This window comes from Falco biarmicus, chromosome 13 (assembly GCF_023638135.1).
Source record: "Falco biarmicus isolate bFalBia1 chromosome 13, bFalBia1.pri, whole genome shotgun sequence".
Classification (NCBI taxonomy): Eukaryota; Metazoa; Chordata; class Aves; order Falconiformes; family Falconidae; genus Falco; species Falco biarmicus.
In genome coordinates, this window is record NC_079300.1 from 14,010,292 (window position 1) to 14,036,467 (window position 26,176).

A 26,176-nucleotide genomic window follows, 5' to 3' on the forward strand; every position below is an offset into this window, starting at 1 on the left:
ACACAGACCATATGAAACCTTCTCTGAACTTGCTCTGCTCAATCTTTTAAAATACAACTAATTAGAAATCCATGCACAAGTTAGATTGGGTCTCCATGATGATTTCTTCAGCACTTCAGTGTGCCTTTAGCTCTCTATGGGCAATCTGTACCTATCACACCTTGCATTGTCATTTGGCATTTTCTGAGTTGCATTTCACTAATGGTTCACAGCTGCCTGTTGTAAATAATACAGCAGTTACCTGTTGTAAAAAACTGTTACAACAGTTACATGTTGTGAAGAAAACAGGTTTAAATTGTTGTTTCCAGCAAACTTAACTCAGAGCATAAATTCTTATTATTAGGCCAAATTCTCTAACATCCACCTAATACAAAAACTTTTTGTGTAAGTAGCGTTTCAGTAACACCAGTGCCCCAAATCACCCTGTTCTTATGTGATATTCCAGCTGCCCATTGCAAGTGACAGCATCTCCCAGAGCTGGCTTCACCACACGCCTCCCTCACCCAAACTTCAGCAGCTTTGCAGCCAGGTCAGACAGCCTTGCAGCACACCCTGTTGTCATCTCCACTGCAGGGATCCACATTCCCTTCACAATCCTCTCTTCTGATAATCTTTCCCCTCCAAACTGGGCTAGTAACACATGTGACATTATAGCAAACTGTCTACTGAAATCCAGGTAAATCAGGTTTACTGCATCCTCCCGAAACTCAGTTACTATGCAAAGACCAGTAACAGAGTAACATGCACAATCTACCTCTATTAAGGAGATAAAATGTAACCTGAGTTTATCTACATAGTTTTAAACAACTCTTCCCTTTCTGGGTAACACTGAAGTTAAAAGGATGAGCCTGCATATGCCCGTAATGCTTATTTATGCTGATTTTTAAATAAAATTCCTGCACTCCCCAGTATGAATTACATTTCCACAAAACCTTGGTAAAACTGTATGTCAACAGAATCACAATTTGGTAGGTCAGGTCCTTCAGCAGTCTGGGGCAGTCTTTCCTCCTTAGATGCAGTTGCTTCACCCTTCTTCCTAGACACTTGCTTTCTCTATCCTCTCTAGCAACACCCTCCCTGCTAAGCAATGAAGAGCACTATTCCTTCTGTTCGCGTGTTTGGGGATCCCTTCACCTTCAATCTCTGCTGGCTCCTCAGCACAAACCAGGCCTACTTTTTCTCTGTTGCTTTGCATTTAATGGTTAAACAGCATTGTACTATTTCTCCCCCAATACCTTCTTCCTTTTTTTTTTTTTTTTTTGGTGAGGTCTAACTCTTCTTTCTATTTGTAATTCTTATTTCTCTCCTATGCTTTCTGACCAGACAGCAATAGCTTTCTTTGCTGAATCGCATTTTGCTTTTTTGTGGACTTTCTGCGTGCATCAAATATCCCTTTTTTATTTTTCTTGGGTTTTTTGTTTTGTTTTGGGTTGTTTTTTTTTCTTCCCCAGTCTGTTAAGACTATGTGTCTTTCCTACCAGATTTTTCCTTTGTCCGGTATATTAATTCTACAGTTTTTTTCCTCTCTCACAGAGGAAAATAAAAAATAAAAAATAAAATCCAAGCCACTTTTGCATTCAAGTCCAGAGCTCTAACAACCTAGTTTGCCTCTATAACTAGTTTCCTTCACTTTTATGAAAGAATAAATCTTGGTTACAGTTGAATGTTTAGCCTTCCATTTAATTTAAATTTGAACAACTCATGATATGTCAGCTGAAGGTCGCTTTCTGTGTCTAAGTCCTTCTGTATCTCAAATCTCAGTATTTTGCAAATCTGCATTGCTTTTTCTTAGTTTAATTACTGTTTGGAAAAGAAATCCATGAATTATCACATCCTGGTATATCTGGGCCCAGCATTAGGAGCAGTATTTGTTCTCCAAATTCTATTTGGAGAATTAAAATCTCTCAAAATGACATAATTTCTGATAGTTTTTATCTCACCAATAATATGAATGAGATTTTTGAGTCTCGAATATGCCTTAATACAATGAAACACTTTTTTGTGTGTGTGATTGAGTTTAACCTAGAATAATTTCTTCACAAAATTACAGCAAAATCTCATTAAAGCAGACTGACTACGTATCTCTGCACCTCTACCTTCAGCAGAGCTCATTTGAAAAAATTCTGACAGTTCATATCCTTCTTATTCCAGCTGAAAAAGGGAATTATTTTCTCTGTTAATTCCAATTAAAATATTATATTGTGAAAGCTATTGTGCTCTAGCGAAGTTCTGTATGCAGTAGTATTATTGGTGTCTTTGGCTGCTAACACTGGGAATGAAACAGTCCCACTAAGAACAGAGGATGATGGACCCACCCTGTGCCAGAAATCCCTGTCTGCTCCTGCTGCTGCTGGAAAACTGCTCTGAGGCTCACTGCAAGGATGCCTGCTCCATGGCACAGCCACCCTACGCTGGAAGCAAAGAAATTCGGACTCCCCCTCTCCCCCACTGTTATTGTGAGCTCACTTCAGTCATGCTGATTTATAACCAGACCGACTCGCACACTGCTGCGGTGAGTAATTCTCACCTTCCCCTGGTGAAAATAGAGCTGGGGTTGTCCTTTCTGCCTTCCCAGGGAGACGAAGGAAGGAGGTGCCCAGGCATTGACTGAAACACACTGCTAACATCTGTTCTGATGGGTAACTGACAAGCTGGAACAAATCCCTGCCCACATCTGCTGCATTTTCAGGTTCCCATGTGCCCTAAACAGAGAAGCCCTGACCCCCCCAAAGGGGGCGATTACAGAGCGGTCCCCACTGCCTCAGTCACCACAACGCTTTCACAAGAGAAGAACTAACAGAGGAGCTAAACAGCAGGCAGTAATGGAGAAGAGTAAAAAATCCTAATGCGAAGTCAAAAATGGAAGCCACAGAGCCAGCACCCAGAGCAGGTACAAGGAAATGTTCATGACCTTCAGCCACAAACAGAGCCAAAAGGAAAACAGCTACCTTCCCCTGCCTACCACACTGGAGTCTAATAGTCAAAAGTCAGGATAATGCACATGCTGTTCTGCGAATGAGCTGGGAAAACATCAGCATCATCTCAGAGCCAGAAGTCTAGAAACTCCTTTAGAAGTTTCTAAGATCAGATGCACCTATATTAGGCATGCACAATGAATCCAGAATCCAGTAGCCTAGAATATATGCAGCACAAACCAGCAAAGGTGCTTCCAGGAAAACCCAACAGGTATAAAAGGTGAGTTAAAAGAATACTGTCATCACTGACATGAAAAGCTGCCAAGAGGTGTAACAGAGCTAAGATGGAAATGCTGCCAGTATCCTTCTTGCAGGAGAATTGCTGCAGGCTCTCCCCAGTTCTGTGACTGGGCCTCACAGCAGACCCCAACATCTTATTCCAGAGAAGATGACTAAGAAGCAAAGTGGCAGCTCCGGGGCATTTTACTTAAGCACCTTCTACTAATAGTTCATTTGTGAGATGGGGTGTTAATTAACACACACTCATTGGAAAAGAAAAGCTTTTATCCAGCTCCCAAAGTACTTGTTATCTTTTGCAAATGAGAGGCATTTTTCTTCTGTTGGAACAAAATATCCCTTGCACACAGGTATCAAAAGGTAGGGTACCAGTAACCCCTATCCTTCCTACCCTTGGTTATGGGACAAGTCAAAGGACACATCCCTAGCAGTACAAGATCTGGATCTATATTCACTACATACTTGGAAACCACCATCTTGCAGAGCTAAAATCACTAGTGCACTTCCACCACCAGGATGAAACCTCCTATGTAACTCTTGCAATGTTTTATGGTCATCACTGGTTTCCTGAAAACACCCCTGTTCTTAGTACAGCACTTCATATGCTCAATTTTCTCCCTTACCAAATGCTGATACCTTTCCATCTTAACACATTGCCTCTAACCTCTCAGCCCCATAACTGTTTCTGTTGCCGTTCCCTGAACTCTTTCCAATCTCTGAGTCATAAAGGAGGATTTATTGGACTAAAGATCCACTTTTAATAATGCCTTCTGCTGTATAATTTCACTGCTGAAGTTAACTCAGGCACCTTCTGTCCTGTTGGATTGTGACTTGGAACAATCTACGACAGCATGTCTGGAGGAATTTTGCTGAATAAACTCATAGTCGCAGAAGTATCAGATACATAATGGCAGGAAACATCCTTACAGGGAGAACCTGGGTGACTAGGGGAAAATGCCACAGAGCGAAATCAGCAACACTGCTGACCTTAACAACTGCTGTGAACGTGCCCACAGTGATCAATACACAAATGTGGAAGCAATTACAAGCCATCAGTGCATAACTCATGCTCTCTCCCCACTACAGGAATCAGTAGGAGCAAATCTCAAATTGTAATAAAAACTCACAGATGGTTTCTGGAAACCTTTTAATTAACACTGCAGTTTCCAAACCAAACAAGATAATCTCCTTGGATTCTCGCTGAGTAACAGCAACAAATCAGCTTCCTTTAAAGGCAGATCATCGGGAACGTTATCTCCTCGTTCAGAAATGCAAGTGCAAATTAAGTGGCAACATCTTTATTACTGATAATTACAGGATCACCTCAGAGCTTCTGGAGTGTCTGGGAGGGGGGCTGGTGCACACCAAGGGAAGCCACACACATACAAACACATTATTCATCAGAACTTAGTAACGCAAGAACAGCAAGTATTGTCCAAGAAATGGAAATGCTGCACTGATAGCGTTGGGCAACAGTCAGCTGTACCAACTCCTAGACCACACATCGCTGGCAGCAAACATTTCTTAGCACAGACGGAGAGACTGCTTTCTTTCCCATCCCTGCCAGTCTGTTCAGACTGAATTTCTTTACTGGCAATAATGACTAACAGTAATTGTCACCAGTGACTAATGATATGCCTGGAGGTGGACATTAGCCAAGAGGTGGAGATTTATTAGGGTGCTATTGAGTTGGACAAACAGGAATCCAGATGCAGAGGTGGCAGGTTTTGCATCGCATAACAAATTTCTTCCACCACCCACCTCCCCTTACCCAAGTCTTCGCTATCATTCCTGTCAAAGTGTCCTTTCTGTCACTTTTTTCTTACTTCTTGGGGAAAAGTCATGTTATGGAACAAAAAAAAGGAAACTATTAACACAAATGCAAACACGCAACATTTTTTGAGGAGGGAGATTTTTGGTTGTTGCTTTTTTAATGATAACCAGATTGTTCCTTCAAAACAACCAGGACTTTCAGCAAGTTAATAGCTTCAGTCTATACTGGAGTGCTCTATTAAAACTGCTGTGCCTTTCTCTTCTTTTCATCACCTAAAGGCTGATACTGCAATACAAAAGGCATTCATGTAGCATAATGCAGAAAAAGGCCCGTATGCTTCTGAAGACGCTGAAGACTGATGATTACCTCTCTCTCTGATTTCTGGCTTCCCCGGTAAGTTTTAGTGGTCTTTGCAGATGGTGGCTCTGAACCTTTCTGCTGGGATATTTATGCTCTAGCTTATTGCAGCAGGTTGCTCTGCTGCTGTACTTGTTTCACTGGGTCTAATCTTGGCAATATATTTGCATTTACACTTAAAAGCCATCTAAAGACATACCATAGCTTTATTCTACTCCGTGGTCCTTGGTTAGCTTCTGCCAGGAAGCCACTGAAGCTGAATCCTACAAACAGTCTCCTGTGCCATCTGGAAAGACCACTAAAACATACTGGGGAAGCCAGAAATCAAAGACAAAGGTAACCCCTCCAAGGAGGGAAACTCCATAACCTTTGTGGGCAATCTGTTCCTGTGCTCGTTTTTGTCAGAGACAGATTTGCTGATACCTCGTCAATGTTTTAGAGTGTATATTTGGAAGTTACAGAAGGTAAAGGTTCATTCAAGGAACCATTTTCTATCCCTTTTCTCCTGGACCCTCTTGAACACAGGTTCCCTTCTGCCAGAGGTCCATCTAAGCGAGTATTCTTTTGCTGGCAGGGATCAGTACTGGATGTACTGGTGAAGAGTGCAGGAAACACAGCCTACAGCTCTGAATCTCTCCAGCAGCCTGTGGTATCCTTGCCTTCACATATTACGTGAAGCCATCACATATTATGTGAATAATATTTTTTCTCTGTTTTAAACTTGCTAATGTTCTCCAGGAAAATGATGGCAGGGATGCTCAGAGAATGAGGCTCACCCTTCTCTGAAACTCTCAGCAGGGCTGTTTTTTTCACGGACTCACCTTTAGGACTGAACCTTTCCCCTTCTCTTTCTCTTTCCTGCACACAAACATCTAGGATACTTTGACTGACTCTAGAACCTGGTTTGCCCCACCACTGTGTGCCTACATCTAATTAAGTCTCCTATTTGCTCTGATCTGCCATATCACATAAAACTTTTCAGGTACCTTCCAAACTGCTGTTGAGAGTACAAGCAGTTACTCAGCATACACTACCCTCCTTAAAGGATGGATGAAAACCCTCCAGTCCTGGTCCAGTCACTTTCTTAAAATATTGCACCAGGTAAAAATGATTCAACCAAGTTTGACAGAGGCCTCACAGCTTGCTTTCCATAGAAAGCCAAACTGGCTGGTTCAACCATACTTTATATTTCACAACTGCTTTCTCAACAAAATCTGCAGGCATGCCCACACCAATGGTGAGGGGATGCCCTAAGCTGAAAAAGGACACACTGACGAAGTTACTGAGATGGCATTATTGATCTCAGCAATGAAGATCTTCTAAAAAAACAAACCCCAAACACTGAAACAACTGAATGGCAGAACTTCCTTAGGAGTGTGTATTTCAGTCAGTTGAGGTTGAAAAGGGCATGGTTATTGAATCGTTGAAGGCTGAAAACATCCAGGAACACATTTCTACTTCTCATTTATTCACCATAATCTAAAGACCAGGTTAAGTAAGTTCTCCTTTGCAGTCTGGACAGTTATTTTCTGCTGAATCCACACTCACACACTGAAGAACTATTCAACGGTTTTATTACCTAGAAACCGGAAAAGGCTCAAAAAAATAAAAATAAAATGGCTGACAGGGAATTCTAAAAAGGTATCTAATCAGGAAATAACATCATTTCAAATGCTTTCAAGCCCGAAAATATTGCAACAGGGGAAATAAAAACTGCAGATTTTTATTGGATTTGTCGATAATCCCTCTATTTACTGAAAGAATTGTTTCTAAATCTTCATTTTTCTCTGAATATATACATTTGAGGAGTCAGACTATTGTCTCCATGTATTAAGCTAATCCATTAGTCGGTTTATCTAAATGAACAAAAATCGTATGTAAGCCTACTTTTTCAAATATGTAAATCTGGTTTGTCCCCTCAACAACGTCGTTACGACAGCCTCAGAGTATTATAATTTACCTACCTAGCATGCACACTGTGTTCTTCACTATGCAATTACCCATTCTAAGTATGCAAATTCATCTTTGTCCTAGTGAATGTGGATTTAGCTTTGTATAGCTGACAATGTAGTTCCACTGAAGCATTCCTCCATCATCCCTCCACAAATTTTTCAAAGGAAAAGTGGTCAATATTTGCATTATAATCACAAGATTAGCAGCAACTGGGATGCTAATTTTAAAAATTACACTGCAGATTTGAGTGGTGAAAGCAAGCAAGGAAGCAGCTGTAGGAAGGCTGCACAGAGCTCACCATGCACTAGCAATCATTGCATCATTGGCTTCATCATTAGAAGACTCTATTTGGATGGTCAAACTCTTTAAGCACAGCCATCCGTTACTGCTTGGGAAGATTAGACAGACAGATGGCTCCCACAGAGAGATGAGTTAAAAAGAAGCAGGGAGGGATATTTTCACCAGATGGATGCTGCCAAGTTTTGCAGCACACAAGAGGTACCCTGAGGTCTAGATCAAAAGCTAGCCCTCCTGGATCTTCTGGAGGAAAATAATTCCTCACTTCATCCAAATACCTGACCAGAGGAGTAACTGGGGACAAGAGATTTTCTGTTGAATTAAGGATATGCTCATGCCCCTCATGACTTAGTTACTGTATAAGGCCACTGCACCAGCCCAGAAAAATACCCAGCAAGAACTAGGTGGACATGAAGGGCTCCCAATTTCAAGTGCTAGCAGTATATGGAATGAATTGCAGCAATGGCCATTGCAACCTTCTCTTAAGCGTGTTTTCAGTAAAATCCCAAAGAATGAAAGTGAATGGAGAATCCATGCAATGCCAGTGACTTACAAATACACTCAGAAAGCCTCTGTTGGCTTTTGCTCACTTTCTGGAGGTTTCAATGACTCGAGATTCAAGAGTTGCAGGAGCAGAAGTATACTGTTAATTACATCAATGCATTACTCACAGAAATAGAGAAACTTAACTGTAAAGAATTTCACAATTTGAAGTGACACTACTGAAAGCACATTATACCCAGGTATTTAAACATATTATTGATGACTACAGGCACAAAGGGGATGCTGTGAAAGGCCATGCTGCAGGCTCTCTCACAGGGTCTTTGGAAAAATGTCCAGTTACTCAGTTTCTTCTCTGAGAGTTGTATAGCTAAAGCTTGTGGTGCAGAGCACGGAGGTCTTCACAGCTTCCTCTTGCTGTCCTCAATGCACCCGCCTCTCCCACTGCACATGGCAAAGAATAATGGTTTGATTTTTTCAGGGGAGACCTGAGGAAACAGATGACCCAATACCCTGCCCTAGATTTCAGTGGGGTCTATAGCTGTGACTATCTAAAGCACCTATGCTAGCTTGGTCTCATGTCCCAGAGACTTCCAGTATTTGGTTCCCCCAGAGGAAACTTTGAAAAGATCTCTTGGCTATAGAAAATGTCTTGCAATCTCCAAATGCATGTCAGGAAACAGAGTCCTAAATGATGAGCATAAAACTGAGCTTTTGAAGTCTGTAAATAAAAGGGGCAAGAACAGCAGGGATGGCGATTACTTTGAAATCCCACCGAAACCACAGGGAGCTGCAAGTATTTACAGCACCACTGGCAATGAAGTAACTAGGTGCCAGAACAGTGATTTAACTGAAAAATAAGATAGCTACGTTCTGCGTTTATTCTCTTTGGTGGCGCCAGGTCAATTTATTCCATTTTGAAGTCAAACAGCAATTTCCCTACATCCCTGCACCATTCCAACTTGGCAGACCTGAAAAACTTCCTTTTTCTTTTTTTAATGAATAATAGAGATATCCCAAATGGAAGCTGCCTCCAAATGCTGCCGAGGTATACACACGCTTCTTTGGTTGAGTAACGTGAGGCAAATAAGTCAAACAAGGCCAGGATGGCTGGACTCATACAGAAATGCAGCTAGATCTGGAGCAATGTCAACCTAGGAAGGCTTCAGGTGTGAGAGGCTCATGTGAGCTCATCTCTCTTTCACAACACTAACAACCTGATAGAAAAGGACATGTGAAGGAGAAAATCTTTTGAGGTAAAAAACAAAGCAAAAAACCCTCATGCTGTCATGTAGTCATTCTCTTATCTAGTCAAGCTCTTACACAGTGCCCTCAACAGAACATCTGAGCACCTGTCAATCACCAGTGCACTTATCTCCACACTGTCTCTCTGGGAGTCGGAAAAAAATCTTATCTCCACCATATAGATGATCAGCTGAAGCAGAGAAATTAAGGGCTTGATCTAGTTACCTAAATATGAGTTTCTAGTGCCGTCTAAGATGTCCTGGGGCATGCAAGACATGCACAGCGCTGGCCGGTGGGACAATGGACCTAAGGGAGATCCATGGTCTTCTGGAGGCCAGGCAGGGTATGCTGGCACATTGCAGTGGGAGATGAATGTCTAGGTTTAGGCAACTGCTCTGAATCCTGCAGTCAAGGCATGGCATTTGTGGCAGAGCAGGGAGCTGAACCCTATGAACTACCCTGCCAGCACCCTAAATACAAGAATTGCTTTCTTGTGAACAAAGTGAAATACAAGAGGAACACAGCCTTTTTTATTATTATTATTTTTTATTTTGACTGCAGGACTGTTTTATTACTAAGGCCAAGTTTCATGTGCCTGGCACCTCCAAAATAACTGCTGCTGTCAGGAGCCCGTGTATTGCCCTTTTCCTAGCCGAATATGAATACACATCCATATCATCTTTCAGCCACTCTCAAGAAGATACCACCTATGGAACACAGAGTTATTTTCTGTCAAACTTAGTAAAAACACTTAGATTGTAATACAAGAAGCCAGAACCAGTATCAGAGTGGCTTTCCTCTACGATGTCTACATGCCTAGACCTCATGCTGAAAGGTGCAATCTACCTCCTTGTGGCAGTATTTACAGAAAGACACTTTCACTTTAGCTCATGGCAAAACCCTGATGACAATTCAGGAGCTCGTAATGAGCTTATGGAGGAAGAATGAAAGGATGGTCAAGGTCATAGCCCCCATAGGAGCGCCATCAGTCTTGACATGTACAGCAAATAAGGCTCTCAAACAGCTGCCAACTCAGAAATAAGCTGTACGCAGAGAAGCTGTGCTGGCTTGCTGCAGGCTGTTATTTTGGTGCATTAGGCTGAGGACAGATTTGCAAAACCACTCGAGCAATTCGGACATTTGGTTCCCCTTTGAAACAGCTCAGTGAAAGAGGTGGTGGTGAAGCACCAGCCTGGCAGGTCTGGTTGCTAGAGCAGCTTCCTGCAGTGCAACCTGCAGCCACGCAAGCATCTCTTCTCTGCCATTTCCCCCGTTGGTTTGCCTGCGTCCATACCCTTGCAGGTCTACAGCCCAGCTGCTACCCAGAAACAAAGGTTTAACCAGACAACACCTGAGGGCAAGGCTGGTTTCAACCCTCCCTTCTGGCCTCTCTCCAAAGATAAAAAACATCGGACAATTCTTTCTCCAGCCACAACAGGTACCCTCCATTGTATTAGAGCTACAACAGTGAGCTGAATCTAATCAATGTCATAACTTACTTAAGCCTCCCAAATACTTGAAACAGGAGAACTATTTTTATGTTATTTTTTTATATATGAAATCTGATTAGAATAATCCTGGCAAAGCAGAGAGTGATAAGCGAATAGAGCAGGTGAAAAAGATATTTTGAAGGAGGAAATTGATTTCCTTTCCATCCCTTCAAATTTGAATAATAAACTTTCACAAAGAACTTCTTCACAAGAAACTGTAATTAAAATACTTTAATAAATTGTCTCTTGGAGCCCCTTACAAAAATAGAGGTTGTTGCAGAGTAAGAGGTTTGAGACATTTACGCTTGGAATCCAGTGGCCAGCACTTTCCGTGCCCCATGAAAAATATGAGAAAACACTTGAAATTACCTAGTCTCATGTAGGAAACTAAGGCTATGGGAATCCAGGTACTTTGACTGCTCTTGCAACTAATTAGTTACAAACCAAAGAGAATTGTAACCAACAGGCATCTTTCCCCTTTCTACACTTCTGTTTTCTTGTGTAGGAAAGTGGATAATACTCTCCTTTTTCTGGAACTCACTTTGAGCTTTCTGGTAGAAAAGCAGGTCTTGCTATGATTTTACAGAAGGACGTGATGATTTTTGATTTCCAAAACAGGCACTATTTCTAAGATTACCATTCATTCACCAAAATTATAGAACACTTATAATAAATTAATTGAAATTTTATATTCTGATGCCTTCATATATATGTAGTAGTATTGAGCATGCACACATATACTGGACATTCCCCAAATGACTGAGCAGACCAGTTTCTCAAGTGTGCTAAAGTAAATACTCTCATCTCACTTTTCTGACCAGTGGGTTTGCTCTAGATGTAAGCCAGTGGCGGAGACATCAGAAATGGAAATATCCCTCAATACCACAGAAATTGTACTGGTCCTTCCATCCTTGCCATGTGATGCTTTACAGCCATGCTTACTTACACCACTGAAAAAACTTAAGAACAATGTTTTCTGGCGAGTCCCACCCAGTCCACCCTCCAAGCAAAACCACCAGCAGAGTTTAGCCCACAGCTCTCATTAAGTCCTTGGTCACGCCTGGGTGGCACAAGATGCCCTGGAGAGAGGAAGACACAGTACATGGCACCACACCAGGGCTGTAAAGCACTACTGACCATGAATGCTGGACAGACTGCCCAGCAATCCACCCAGATGGTTTCTGGTACCAACCTAGCTCTGAAAAAAACAGGTATTTCTGCACAGCTCAAGAAGATGTTTTCACAGTGGTCAGCTTGCTAGGCTACTGTCCCTGTTATTGGTTTCTCCTAGCTGTCACTATAAGTGGCACATACTGGAGCTGGACACTGACTTAAATGGACCCATAGGGGCCACCCCTACATTCATTTCAGCAAGAGCAAGGGGATCTACTGAGTACCCAATACCTTTGAAAGTAGAGCTTTAAATTGTCTGAAAACCTGTGCCTGGTTTTGTTACTGCAAATAGTTTTCTTGCAAGACTTGGCTGTTCAGCTCCCACAGGCATCAGCGCATTACAAGTGCTTGTTTCCAGAGCACTGCTGCAATCCCGAGCTTCTCAGGAGCTGTTTCCAATTCTCCACCTGCCATCTTGTGAAGCCAACGTTGTAAACAGCCCCAGCTTCATGGGTGGCTGAAAAAGAGATATCTGTAGTGCTCTGAGCAACTGCACTTGACATACGGTATTAAGATGTGCAAGGGAAAATGGCTGGCAGAGTATGACTCTCCTGTGGTTCTTTTGCCTGCTCCCATTATCCTCAATGAAGATTGCTAGGGTCATAAATGCTGAGGAGCCAGAAACGAAGTGAAATGGGAAAACCGAAAGAGAGAAGCAAGCCCTGCCTACTACACAGCATACAGCTTTCAAAGCAAACGGATTTGCTCAGACACAAGATACTACACAAACAAGTTGTGCTGCTGCTTATGTAACAGCTCCCTGAATAATCGCAGCGATATAAAACAAAGCTTGCAATTAAGGCAAAGAATTAGGATGAGGAAGAACAGAAGGCCTAATCCAGTCTGCACTTGTGACCTTGGGCGTGTCACATCACTCCTCTATGCTGTTTCCTTAGCTATGTGATGAAGCTTCCCAGCGTGAATGGAAAATTATTGGAAAGCGTGGGAGAGTCCAGGAGCAACTCACAGGTAAGTGATAACAGATTACTTTCGGTGCCCACACCACTGGCCTCTGCCACCCCAGCTAAATTAATTCCTCCCACTGCCAATGATCAGATGACCCAGACATCCTCAGACTAGCACCACTCTGAAGGCCAATTATGGGATGTAGTTTTAGACAAAACAACTGCATTTTAATGGCCATCTACCAGACACTGAGAGCAGTATCTATGTGGTGCTCCCACCAGAGATCCCAGTGACACAGCACCTCTGCAGCGTGGCCTCTCATCAAAAGCTCCTGTTCCATGTAAACTCTCACTCCTCCACCGGCAGTTATCACCAGACTACCCTGCTTCTGATTTCACCTTAAGTACTTCTACAGTCCTTCCCTTTGCTCCATTCCCTTCCTGCTCACCATGGTGTGTGGTGGAATTCACGAGCATCCACAGGGAAATTCTGCTATAGGCAGATAAGTGTAAATCATAAACTGGGTGACAAGGTTTAAACTTGAGACAACCTTCAGTACAACAGGACCATGAGCACCATAAGGTTGGCCAAGCTACAGTTTGCTCTTAGAGATGTTTTCTATTTTTTTTCCCTTTAAACAAAAGCTCATAGATGTGGCTCCTGCAGTAATCCTCCACTTTCTGCAGCTGGAGACACCATGCCTGCCTTTGGGTTTAATACCTCCAGACTACTTGGTACGGCAGAGCACTGCATTGCACTTGTGGACTGGGAATAGGAGGAAGAAAGTAAGTCCCCACACAATGTCTCCAAGTTTCTTCCACACCAAGCCAGAAAAAGGGCATGCCAGTTCCCAGACAGGTCTAAAACTTGAAGCATTGGGCGGCTGTGGCATTTTAGATGCCTTCCTGTCACACCAGGTGCCTACAGGACATCCATAGCCATACCCTGCGGACAAGATCCTGCTAAGCCTCTGTGCAGATACACACAGGCAGGCAGGAGCCAAGAAAGACACAGGGCATCACTCAACACAGAACAGCCAGTGATGTTTGGCTACAGCTTCCAGAGCATGCCAGGAGAGGCAAGGAGGAAAAGGAAGGGTTTTGCCCAGCCAAAATGCCTCCGGCAGCAGTAAGGGGTGCAAGAAGATGGAAGTTGCTTTGGACAAGCCAGCGTAACAGCTGTGAGCATTTTTACTCTTAAGAACTAGGAAGGCAACAACCAACATTATGCATCCTAACTGGAGTTGGCTGGTTGCACACCTGCACAGCATTATTCTCCTGAGCTGGCTGGATCCTCAACAAAGGTCCTTTCTCCAGCCAGAGTCCGCTCTGCCCTACTGGAAAGCAATGGCCTCTTTGCAGCCATCTACCTGACACAGGAACAGGCACAGTACAGAAAAGAGTGGGCTACAGGATAGTATTCCCCAACTGCAGGTAGTGATGGTCCTCCTTGGCAGTGAGCGCTGCCAAGTCTCACTTGTCCAAAAGTCAAAAGTCATCAGCTGCCCCAGCTCCACTGACTGTAGCTACCCAGTGTCAGGAGGAAGGGGGAAACCTCTTTGCAGTGCAAATTAATTAACTTAAGAGCAATACGGGATGATTTGGTGACTCCTCAATGTACCAGGAGTGGGAAACAAGTAATCTTAAAAGGCACACAATGTCTGGCACAAGTACACAGGCTCTGAACACTGCAGCAGGAATGTCAAGAACTGTCCTTCTCAAGCACTGCTTGCTTTGGAGAGATCCCTGCTGGGGGAAGCAATAGCCCAGCATGGCCGCTGTGCTTGTGGGAATACCAGAATTAGGCTAAACCTTGCTCCTCATCTCACTTTGCACGTGCCTAGAAAGTTGGACATGGTCTTCCTCGGCACTTCCTCACCTAACAGCATTGTTCAAAATCCCTGAGGTTCTATCTGTCTTCTATTTCATGCTTACAATGACTTGGTGGTAAAAAAAGGCTATGCAGGATACTCAGGCTGATTTCTATCTCAGAGGCTTTAGAGAGAAACAGACAATCTTTGTCCAGTTGCAGCAATTCCTCTGCAGTGCTCCAGACAGCATCTGGGACACTGTAATGTGTGCATACAACTCCCAAGCGCTGTTATCAATAATGCATCTGATGCACAGCCTTCAGAGGAGCTGACCAAGGAAGCTTCTTATAAAGAGAAGCAAATCCTTTTGGTCTTCTCAGGAGGAAAGCGTTGAGGAGATAGGAAGACTTACCGTCGTCATGCCACGTCTTATTTATGTCAAAAGGGTGTTCACATTTCAGAAAGCTTTTAAGTGTGGGGCTGGTGCCTAGGTATGTATTTGGGGAATTAGAGAGCACGTTGTGAATATCAAAATACTTTTAACTTCCTGGGTTTCAACTAACATACAGAAAAGAGCTGCACAAAAGGCCACCATTCCTCCCAATGCATTGCTCCTCTGCACCACAGATGCCACTGGTATGTTAGAGGTGGCAGGTGTCCCTCAGACTCTACTGTGTTCTTCATGGCTGAAATGTCAAACCACCAAATTAACCTTTGACTCGTGCAGGCGCACATGCACAGTATCAATCTCAGAGAAGGACAATTAATTTAATGTCATTTAAAAATTTCAGGCCTTGTCAGGCTCTTCCATAGAAGCACAGCCATCTCCACACAACAAAGGATGAAATCCATAGTTCATCAGCAGGGAAGAAGGTCCCCTTTTTAATCAAGCAAAAGCTGTTCGGGAAGCCACAGGCCTAAATCTACATATCATCCACCCACCAAGATGAATCTTTTGATCTGGGTATGTTGTCTGAAACACACCAGTATGAGGTTAAGGAAAAGGAAGAAGCATGACAGCAACAAGACAAGTAGCAGAAGGTGTTGGAAACTGCAAGCAAGTTTATTAGTCACAAAAGATCAAGTGCGTAACCTAATTGCAGGCAGTAAAGTGATGATACACTATAAGCGGACTAATGGTACCACCCCAACCATGAGTACTTGGTTTTCTAGTCCTATGAGAAGTCTACAACCAATTGCTGGTGCAGCAGATATAAGTTTCACCTCAGCTTGAAAAATACGGGCCAGGCCATGAGACCAAACTCTGCTCTAGGCCACCCCATACAGGCTCAGCACCCCCAGGAAAGCAAGAATTTCTTCCTCCTTTTCATGACACAGAAGGGGCCATGACATTACTACTGGAATTCTCAAAATGTCCCATTTTTTCACAATCCTGCATCTGTGCCTGACCCCTCTGCTCCCACCCCCGCGGCTCCATGTCGTGAGGCAGGCGGCCATTACACGCGGCCACCGCAGTCACGTACCCACCGCTCTTTTAAAGGGATCCCGAGCGCACGGGCCAATCAGAAGCGCCGACGCCGCGAGGCGGGACGCAGAAGCACATTTGGCGCCCAACTACTAACCCCGCGCGGCCGCGTCGTCCTCCGCTGTGAGGCAGGCGTCCCCGCCGCGGCCCGGCAAGCCCCCGGGGAGCCGTGTGTGCGCGCTTGAGCTCAGATGACGGCTATATTGTAAAACAACCTGCTCAGCAGAGTCTGGGATCTTGCTTGAAGTGACCCGCCCTGCAGAGGGTCCAAGGTAAAATAAAGCATTGTCAGGTTCTGCTGGGGATCTGTAAAGAATCTGCCTGTCCCTTTGGTATTGGGTGGCAGCATCTTAAAACTCTCAGGGTCTCATCCTAGGGCCTGCTGTACTTACTGTTCCACAGGAAAAAAAAAAAAAGAAAAGAAAAAAGTTCTCACAGAAGATATTCGTTCAAAATTTACAACTTGAACAATATAGTTAAATACCCCAGGAAAAAACAACCAGCAGATCCAAAATACTCAGCCATTCCCCTTCAGGGCCCACATTTTCAGCCTTCCAAGAGGGCCAGGCATTATTTTTAAACAGTCAGTCCCTGTGTCAATAGACGCAGTGGGTGGAGAAGGACAGGCTCTGCCTTAGATGCACACTGCTTTTCAGCCACCCTCTAACCCGTTGTCACGAGGCCAGAACTAGGCACAATCTCGGCCAGCATGCACCGAAGACAGACCTTGCCAGGCCTCGGTGCGCCTAGTATACCATAATGCAAGGACCAAGTATGGTTCAAGAAGCCCTGGAGTGGGTCCAAAGCCATGTCCTGCCTGCCTGCTCTGCTGCCAGGATGCCTTTGGGCAATGCTGCTGGCAAGGTGCCCCTCCGCTCCTCCCCACTCGCGCACAGATTGCAGGCTCCTTGGCACAAGCATGCTGGCCATCCTACGCGCTCTGCAAAGCTGAGCACGCTGTCAGCATGCAACACATCACAGCAGTGACGGGCTGCCAGTAGTACAAACAGATCCCTTCTACCCCGCGCTCCGTTTCACAAATTAATTCGTTGCGAGAGAAGTTGAGTAGATTTGGAGTTTTCCTTGCCGTAAGGAGTGGCTCTTTCAGAAAAGATGCCAGAAGAGGCAACTGCAAGTGGCTCAATCCCCAGGGCCTGCATCCCTGCAGCAGGGCAGGCCGGGGAGCACAGATTCAGCAAAGCATCAAGGTGCAATTTCAGCGCTCTGCTGAACCAGATCTTGTACAAGCATATTTCGGGCCAGGTTCATAACTCCCACTGAGTGCATTTACTCCACCAATTTCAGGAGACTCCTGTGAGGCACTGTGCCATGTAACTATAGGTGCCAGAAGCCAGCGCTGTATCTTGGGATTCATGGTAACAAAGAGCTATGGGACCTGAACTCAGTTCCTGTCATTTGGGGAGTTAAGAAAAACTATTTTTGCTTTGCAAATGCTTAGTCAGGACAGTACATTTTCACAGCAAAGCAGGCCCGCATCCAGGCCTCTCTGCTACAGTACACTACGTTCCCCACTGATGCAACCAGTCTGGCTTGAAATAGCCCAGGTACTTCGAATCTCTCTTCCTTTCCCCTGGAAAACCACATTACAATTCAACAATGTTCCTCATTTTAAAAGTTCTCTATCACTTGGCTCCCAGTGATACACGCACACTGTCAGTGAAGTTTTTTCCTTGGGTTTCTTAGCCTATGACTGTCACATCTCCTGCATTCAACTCCAGACCCATTAGTCACTGTTTGGCAAAGGCACACCATTCACTAGTTTGAGCTGTTCTACATTTGAGTTTGGTGTTATCAGAAAGAAGATCTGAATTACTTCATTAACACACACCTGACCTCTGTCAAACATGTCCTTGCTCAAAATTTTTGTTTCTTTTCATATCAGCGTCCTGGACCCAAGGAGGACAGTATTTGGCCTCCTACTACTCCAAAACAAAATATTAATAATAGCCCCATTGTCACTTATGACATCCTGGAGTCTTGTCTAGGTTTCACTTGTGGAAAACTAACAATGGCACTATTTACAGACAGAACATACACTGGTTAAATGGCATTAAAACCAAGCAAAGCAGGCTGGAGAGTCTGAGGAACAGCCCAAGGAGAGAAGAGGAGCTCAGTTACTGGCTGCTCCAGCATGCCCTAGCCAGCAGGACGCAAAGGGAAAGCAATGAAAGGGACTTCTGCTGTGACTGCCTCTCCAGAGCGGTATGGTGACAGTCAGCATTTGGCTCTTGTTTGCTGGGACGAGTGCTCCACACACACATCATTTTTGCAAACTAAGGGCTTCACTGCATACTATGTCCCATCCTTAGACTTTTTCTAGAGTTGCCTTCCAAAACTCAACTCAAACATTATATTGCCCTTGACCGTTCTGATTTAACCCCATCATTTCCCCTACAGTGATTAATTGAACACAAACAACGCACAGGAGAAAAATGGGCAAGCTCTATGCAACATTACTGCTGATTAGCACCTGCTTCAAAGACTTCACTTACCTGCTTTTTTAAGGTTAGGCATGTACATTTGGCCTCAAGGAAGTCAGCAGAAGAAATGCTATGCAGAAGACGGCAGCCAAGACCAGTTAGTCTCTGTGATTTCTACTCTTGCCTGCCTTATGATCTAGAGCAACCCCTCCCCACTGGCATTTTACTCTCCTCTCCCCTTCCACACTCCAACAAAGTCATGTGGGATCAAAAATCTCAACCAAAATCTAAACATTTTGTTCTGATTTTATTGGGATCAGTAAAGCAACACAAAACACTCTGAATCTCTTTCAAAATGGGATTATGTAACATTTCTTCGAGGAAGTGTCAAATTAAACAAGTCTGAACCACTGGAGCATTTTCTCCCCGATTTACTTCCAAAATGAAATTTCAGCAAAAGATCATAACGCATCCCAACACTCTCAGACTACTGCTCACAAAGAAGAATGTCCCATCGCTGTTCCTGCAGCTGGCATGGTGGTGGAACCTAGGACATTCCTAAAAATCCTGCACAACCAAGGCTAAGAGAAGGCACTTGCTGAAGCACACTTATTCTTTATAATTTGCACTACTATCGTATAAGACATGGAACAGCTAGCAAGGAAAACAGGAATAGGTCCTGCTATTAACTGATTTTGTCCTCTGAACAGTCTCTTGATTCAACAGGCAAAAGCTAAGTCTTACCTAACATTCCAGATGTTGATACAACGTACAGAGCAGCACCCTCCCCACTGGAGCTCTGCCATGGTGCTATGCTAAGAAAGTTCAGGGAATAAAGGTCCCTCAACAGGATGTCAGATAGTAAATCTGCCTCAAAAAAAAAGCCACAGTATTGCACAGTCTCAGATCTCCTTCTCTGACAAGCAGTCCAGGCGGTCCTGCCAAGTGAGGTCATAGCCATTTCTAGCTCTTACAGAATCCTGAATAACCCCTGAGCTCTGGTGTAGGCCAGCTCCAATCCTGCCCAACTTGCACCAGTCACACACAGGACAGGGGAGCTCGCTCTGCTGGGCTGAAAGGAAAGCTGGACCATCAAAGAGCTCCTGAGAGGCAGGCATAGCAATATGAGCAACAGCACCTCACCAAGGGGAGAAGGGACCACTTTGCTATTGATAGCAGTGTTTACAAGTTCCCGTGCTACAAAGACTGGCATGCGAGGGTGCCTGCCAGGAACAGTATTTTAGGAACATTCGATGCAAGGCAGGAATCTGCTCCCAGGGGCTGGGTTGCCTCAGCACAGCCAATTCCCTGAGCATCCATTTTGTTCCCTCCATATTCATGAATAAGCCAGGGGACACGAAGAGTTTTACATCTCCCAGTTAATGCCTTCATTCAGTGAGCCCCTTTAAACAGCCAGCAAGGAAGAGTAGATACTCTGGAGGAAAATTAAAAGCAAGTTACATTGGGCTCTTGCTGTGAAAAGGTAGATGTCCAAGATATCTGCCTGGCCTAGCTATACTTCTGACCAAATCAACTAGCACCACTGGAGGTCAAATAGAAAATTAAAGAAACAGCATTGGCAGGAGCAGGTTTAACACCAAGCCTATTAGGGGAGAGAACGCAGCATTATTGATTCCAGTCCCTGACCTTGAAATGATGTAAACAGAAGTGCAGCAACTCTAGAGGAGTTGTAGCAAAATAGTTATAGCATTGCAAGCAGATTAAAAAATACAGTTTGTATACATACTTCCCCAGATGCTTGTTTATTATGCAAAATGATAGAGGAGAAAAAAAAACAGAAAAAGAAAATGCCAAGACACACAGAAGTCTTAACGTGACTTGGGTTTTTTTCAATGCTGTTTAGTTTTCTTTATTGTGCATAATCATTCCCTTACTAGCAGAAATCTTTGAAGTGATTCAAGCTCTAATTTCAGCATTTCAACAGCATTTCAAACTCTCAGGTTTACACTGTAAAACTATACTGAGCTCTCATAAGCAACTTTTTTTTCCTCTGTATTCTGTATCTCTGCTAGGGTTTTCTTAGTCTTTCCAATAAATTATGTATCATGATTTGCCATTTCAAAAATAATTAGAACTCAGAGTTAAACAACAAGGAATATCTGAAAGCAGTACATTTTAGAAGCGTTATGCATTTGGGGCAAAACCAACCCCAGCTATAATGCCACTGAATTATACATATCATACTGTGAACTGCACTTCCACTATACTCTGAGTGACTGGGTGGGCCTGTGGAGGTTGTACAGCACCACAAGGAGCATCTGTTCCAGGAGAACTGGGTTTGCCTCTCAGGCAAAACACGTCACAGGCACTCCCTTCCTCATGCCTCTGTGAGCCATTGCAGCCAGGGTAATGGAGAGAAAGCTGGGCACAGAGGAGAGAAACTTCACAGAGAAGGGTTAATGGGAATAAGAATTAATTTGGTGGTGGAAATGTTAACTCCAGACAGAGACAGGAGAGCATGTTCTGTGTCTTCTCCCCTTATTATTAGGCTGTAAACTCACTGGACCAGGACGTACCTTCCTTATTCTGTTTCCCTTTCCTCTGCAAAAACCAGCCTTTGGTCTAAGCTTCTCAAGCGCTAAGACAGCACAAGTTAATACCCACTGCCCTTCATTCATTCTGTGTATTTTTACTTTGACATAAAATACTAATAGTGGATCCTTGGGAGAATCACGTCACTCCCCAGAACAGGTGCCGATAAAAACCTTCATGCACCATCAGGGAATTTACAGATGCTCTACAAGTAATCGGGTGGGAACACACCAATGACTCTGCAAGCTTGCTATGAAGACAGTGTTTTGCATCCTACTGTCCACAAAGCCAGGTGCCTCAGACCAAGACCTGATTTTCTTGCCTACTAAGCACGTAATTCCCCAGCAGACCACAGAGGCAGCAATAAGCTAGTCTGGAAAAAAAAAATAAATCAGGCATCTGGTGTAAGTAAACAATGCCCAAAAGTCACAACAGCTGCTTCGCAAGCAAAGAGGCTTTGGTATCTAATGCATTTAGGCCTCTCAGGCTGGCTGGGGATCTGTAGTTGGCTTAAATCCAGCAACCTAACTCCACACTGTTCCTGCCCATCCCTAACTGAAGAGAAGAGATGAGGAAACTCATTGCTCAAGTTATGAATGTGGCCAAGCAGACAGCAGGGCCTTGCACATGTCTGCAAACATCCTTACCACTAATTTCAGCTTCAGAGGACCCCACTCAGCCCTGCTTTTGTGCTGATGAACACTAGGAGGCCTTCTTCAAAGGGCTGGTTATTCGAAACCTATTAATTCAAGAGCTTGTTGGCCCAAACTCAGAAGGAGCTGGCACAAACCATCTCAGACCAGGCTGATAATAGCCTCTGGTTTGATCCAGGGCAGAGGATGTCAGCCAAGGTCTCAGCTGACACACACAGATTAAATATCATCAAAAAAACCTTTACCAAACAAAACCAAAGCAAACCCACAGCGACAACGTGTTTAGTTACAGCCACAATCTGCACTCAGGAGGAAAAAAGACCACACACATTTCCCTGGACAGTTGCATGTTATGTGAAAGCAGTCCTGGGCTTGAGGGTGTCATAAAGTGCTAGCAAGTCTAGGCCTGGGACAGACTGCAGGCAGCCAAGCAGCAGAGAAAGTTCATTTATCAATTAATCTGCATGAGTGAACAATACCTATGAGGATTATTGACCCATTTTTTTCAGAAATCCCTCAGAAAAAGCTAATGAAAAAAATAGGTACATGCACAGCACCAATGGAGATTGGCTTGAGACAGAGCAAAGCTGTAGTTTCGGCTCTGCTAAGCAAAGGAACAGGGACAATGTGTCCTTTGGTGTGGGCAGCAATCAAGCCCAGGCAGCATGGCCGAGGGCCCTGCTCACCCCAGAGAGGAACAGACTATCAAGTCTTGCCAAAGCAATTCCCCAGCACTGTCTTCAAGACTGACACAGCTGTACCAAATGTTGCCTTGGAGTGGGATCCTGGCCCCACAAGGAAAGTTGCAGCATCCAAAAGAGACTGCTTGAACAGGCTGAGCTCTTCTCAGCCATACCCAGTTCTTTTACAGGAGCCTGGTCTCATCCCTTGTCTTTGAAGCTATGTGTGGCTTGGCCCATACTGCCTGCTCCTAGTAGGCTTTATCCACAAATGTTCTTGTTTCTTGCCTTGGGGTCTGCTCCAAAGCACAGTGAATTCATTGATTTACTGTTGTAAGACAGAGCCAGCAGTCAATACAAGAAGGAAGTAGCGTCCAGCTAGTTCCATCTCCCTGGGGTAGAGATGTTCCAGTAGCATCCACTTACTGCAAGCAGAAACCTTGGATCACATTGATGAAATTAACACTTTAACTCTTATTAGTTCACAGAGAGCTGAATGCCATCAAACCGCAGCACGTAATGAGGTCCACTTCATTAGCCACCAGCCACCATGGTGTATCTTTAGCTTTCCGTGATTAACCTTCCTGCTTAAGACATTTACACTTGCTGGGAATAAGCAGGCCCCAGTAAACCATCCTCATTCAAATGCATGTATGATCTGGTGCCTTTTAGGGCACTTTGTATGACTAGCTAATAAATTTCCTGGACACACGGTCCTGCTGCCCACCATCTCTTGGTATGTCCCTCCCACCCTTTGTATCATCTCACAACTGCTAGCAAGAGATAATTTTCTTCTCTGCCTTGTCTCTAATTTCTCAGCTGTCAAACATCACATTCCCAACTCTCCAGTTCTTCTCTTGCCTGACCCCCACACCTTTCCCTCCCCTTGCACTACTTGCTCAGAAAATGCTGACCTCTCATTGCTCAAAAAACCCCTCTGGACAGGACGTGGCTGTGACACACTGCTCTTCTGCAGTCCTCATTTCATGGGGCACCAGTGCTACAAGGAGCCTCAGCACCAGACTCAGACACTTTATGCCCTGCACTGCACAGACAGGGCAAAACATCAGTCCTGACCCCCGACTATGTGCCTAGAGGGAAGCATGCACAGTAATGCAGTACCACACCACACTTGCTATTACCTTTAGGACTCTGATAGCTTTACAAAAAGAGGAAGTTTTCATTGTTAGTAAACCAATGTAATTTATTTAGAAGCAGTCATTTATGTTTACTGGGCTATGAAAGAACAGGAAGTGTCTGGCATCCACAGAGATCCAGATTGATCTCTCTGTCTTTTCTTGACAAGCAGCCAGTTTTGAGACCTATCTCGCCAGGCATACTAACATACCCACTTGCTGTTTTCCACCCTGCCGCTGGGGAGACAGACCTTTGTTACCTCCCAAGGGAACGGGGGAAATCCCAACCATGTGAGCAAGACAAAGATAGACTGTAAGAGTTCAGAAAAATTGCACACACAAGCAACTCAAACTGTTGTCCTTTCAGTGGTCCTACCTCCATTCTCATGTATGCTTGTAAAGCAAAGTAAATGTCTAGATGAGCAGAATCACTGCACTGTAAATTTACACAAAGGCTGATGAGATTAGAATCTCAGCTGTACACTTTAAAGATATAACTACAGAAATGAGAAGTGTATTATTAACTATCACATTTTACTATGCAGAACTAGAGCAAAGTTATTTGAAGCATAAAAAATTCTGGCAAAGGCCTGCCATATTTAATAAATCACTGAATCAATTATTCACTGTGAAAATCAATTACTTACTTCAAATGAGAATCTTATGAATAACCTCATGCCCTTTCATGCCATCCAAGAAAGTTATAGGGGAATTAGTCAGTAAAAAATGCCTCACTTTCATGTGCATTAAAAAGACCACACAAATACAAGGAAATTCTGCCAACAGAATAGTCCAGAACCATTTGAATAAAGTCAGGATATTGCTGAGGATTTACTTTGCAGTCAGAAGCAGAGTATGAACCATTGGGGCACCACCTAGGATCAGTTATCTAGGCACAATTCAGAAGCAATTCCATTCAGTCCATGCCATTTCACAAATGTGAAACCAGAATATAACCAGCCAACCACACAATCTCCTCTACAACGTGACCTACATTAAGTAACTACTCAAAGGCACACAGTGTCTGTCTTCACAGGTCAGGAGATATTGCCATGAATCTCCATGGAGACACTTTAAAGTGAATACTGCATGCCCTTGCAGCAGCTCCCCCCATTCCTGCTTTTAAAGGTTTGCCAATACATGACCATCTTCAGAAAAAGCTTCAAATCCCAATGCAGTCTCCTCCCTCAAAACCAAACCACTCCAAGACCCCACAGTGCAAAGTACTTACTGAGCTGTAGAGATATCCCTCAGCGTTCATGGCAACGTACAGACCTGCCTTCACCCCTTGGATTGCCACCACACGAAGACCCACAGGAATTAGATTGAAAAGGGCTGCAGAAAGAAAAGCAAAGGTTATGGAAACATCACCCTGTGTGACCACTGCTGCTTTTTGCCCCAGGGTCAGCCCACCCCACTCCTGAACTTTAACCAAAGATATTGAGCTAGAATCAAAAGTCCTGCTTCCAGCTACAGGAAAGGTCTGCAGCTGTGGGGCCAATGTTAAAAGAAAATGGTTAAAAGTACTGAATTTGGCTGCCTCCCAGAAGCCTTAACACACCATCAGTCTGATCACTGCCTTTGCAATGCCAAGGGCTCGTGTGTGCACTCAAGCTAGTGCATCTCAATGGCTTTCTGTGGGCCAGTTGATCTGTGGTGACTGCGCATGTACATGTCTTTGCCCATGGCAAAGAACAACACAACTTAAGTTTAGTTCACCCTGAAACAGATTTAAACCTAGTCACACTTTCTTGCATTCGCCATGTACAAAAAGAGCATACAGACAGCAAACACAGCCAGAAGAATGCAAATTTTCTTAACTGTGTGTCTGACCATGTGATCTCTTGCTGTCAAAGGAATGAAGAAAGAGTCAGAAAAAGATAGCACTCCACTCCAGGACCTGAGCGCTGCTCCTCATTCAGAAGCAGCACTATATAGGATGGAAGAGGGCAAGACCTTTCAATACACAATTTTACTGCAGTCTTATTGATTAAAGCATTGCAACCACTTCCTCCCAATTAATTATTTTATTGCTTGATTCTAAGTAGACCCTGTATCTCATATACCTTTCCCATGAGCATATACATTAATGTACTGTCAAGGCAATTACTGCATTTCTAAAAGAACAGGCTCAAAGGGGAGAGGACTGTCAGCATTGATAGTCAACCATGGCTTTGTTTCCACTGAGATTTATAGGATGAGAGTATCCAGGTGTTGTAGGGCTCCTTGTGCTTCCACTTACAAAAAGCTAATAGACCTGGTCCCAAGGAGCTCAGGATATGGTCAAGCAGGGTCAAGCAGAAACGTGAGCACAAACACAATGGGAATACTTGACTCTAGGTCTCTTCCCGCACAACTGCTCTGAAACGAGTACTTTTTCCGGTTCCCTAGTCATGAGGTCAGATTGCCCCTTCCACATTCATGAAGCATTTCTTACTGCTTTAACACACTCACTTATTTTCAAAAGCCTGCTTGAAACTTCAAGAGTTTTGGGATGTTCCAGTTGACT

General features: G+C 44.0%; 1 protein-coding gene across 5 annotated transcripts in view; it reads right to left on the reverse strand.

The window, feature by feature from the left end:
- FGF12 (fibroblast growth factor 12) overlaps window positions 1-26,176 on the reverse strand; it is a 227,701-nt gene that overhangs the window by 46,779 nt on the left and 154,746 nt on the right. For all 5 annotated transcript variants that reach the window (XM_056358896.1, XM_056358897.1, XM_056358898.1 and 2 more), the window contains one exon: window positions 24,899-25,002. In XM_056358896.1, the coding sequence (XP_056214871.1) occupies window positions 24,899-25,002 (104 nt within the window). The remainder of the gene's footprint in view (window positions 1-24,898; window positions 25,003-26,176) is intronic.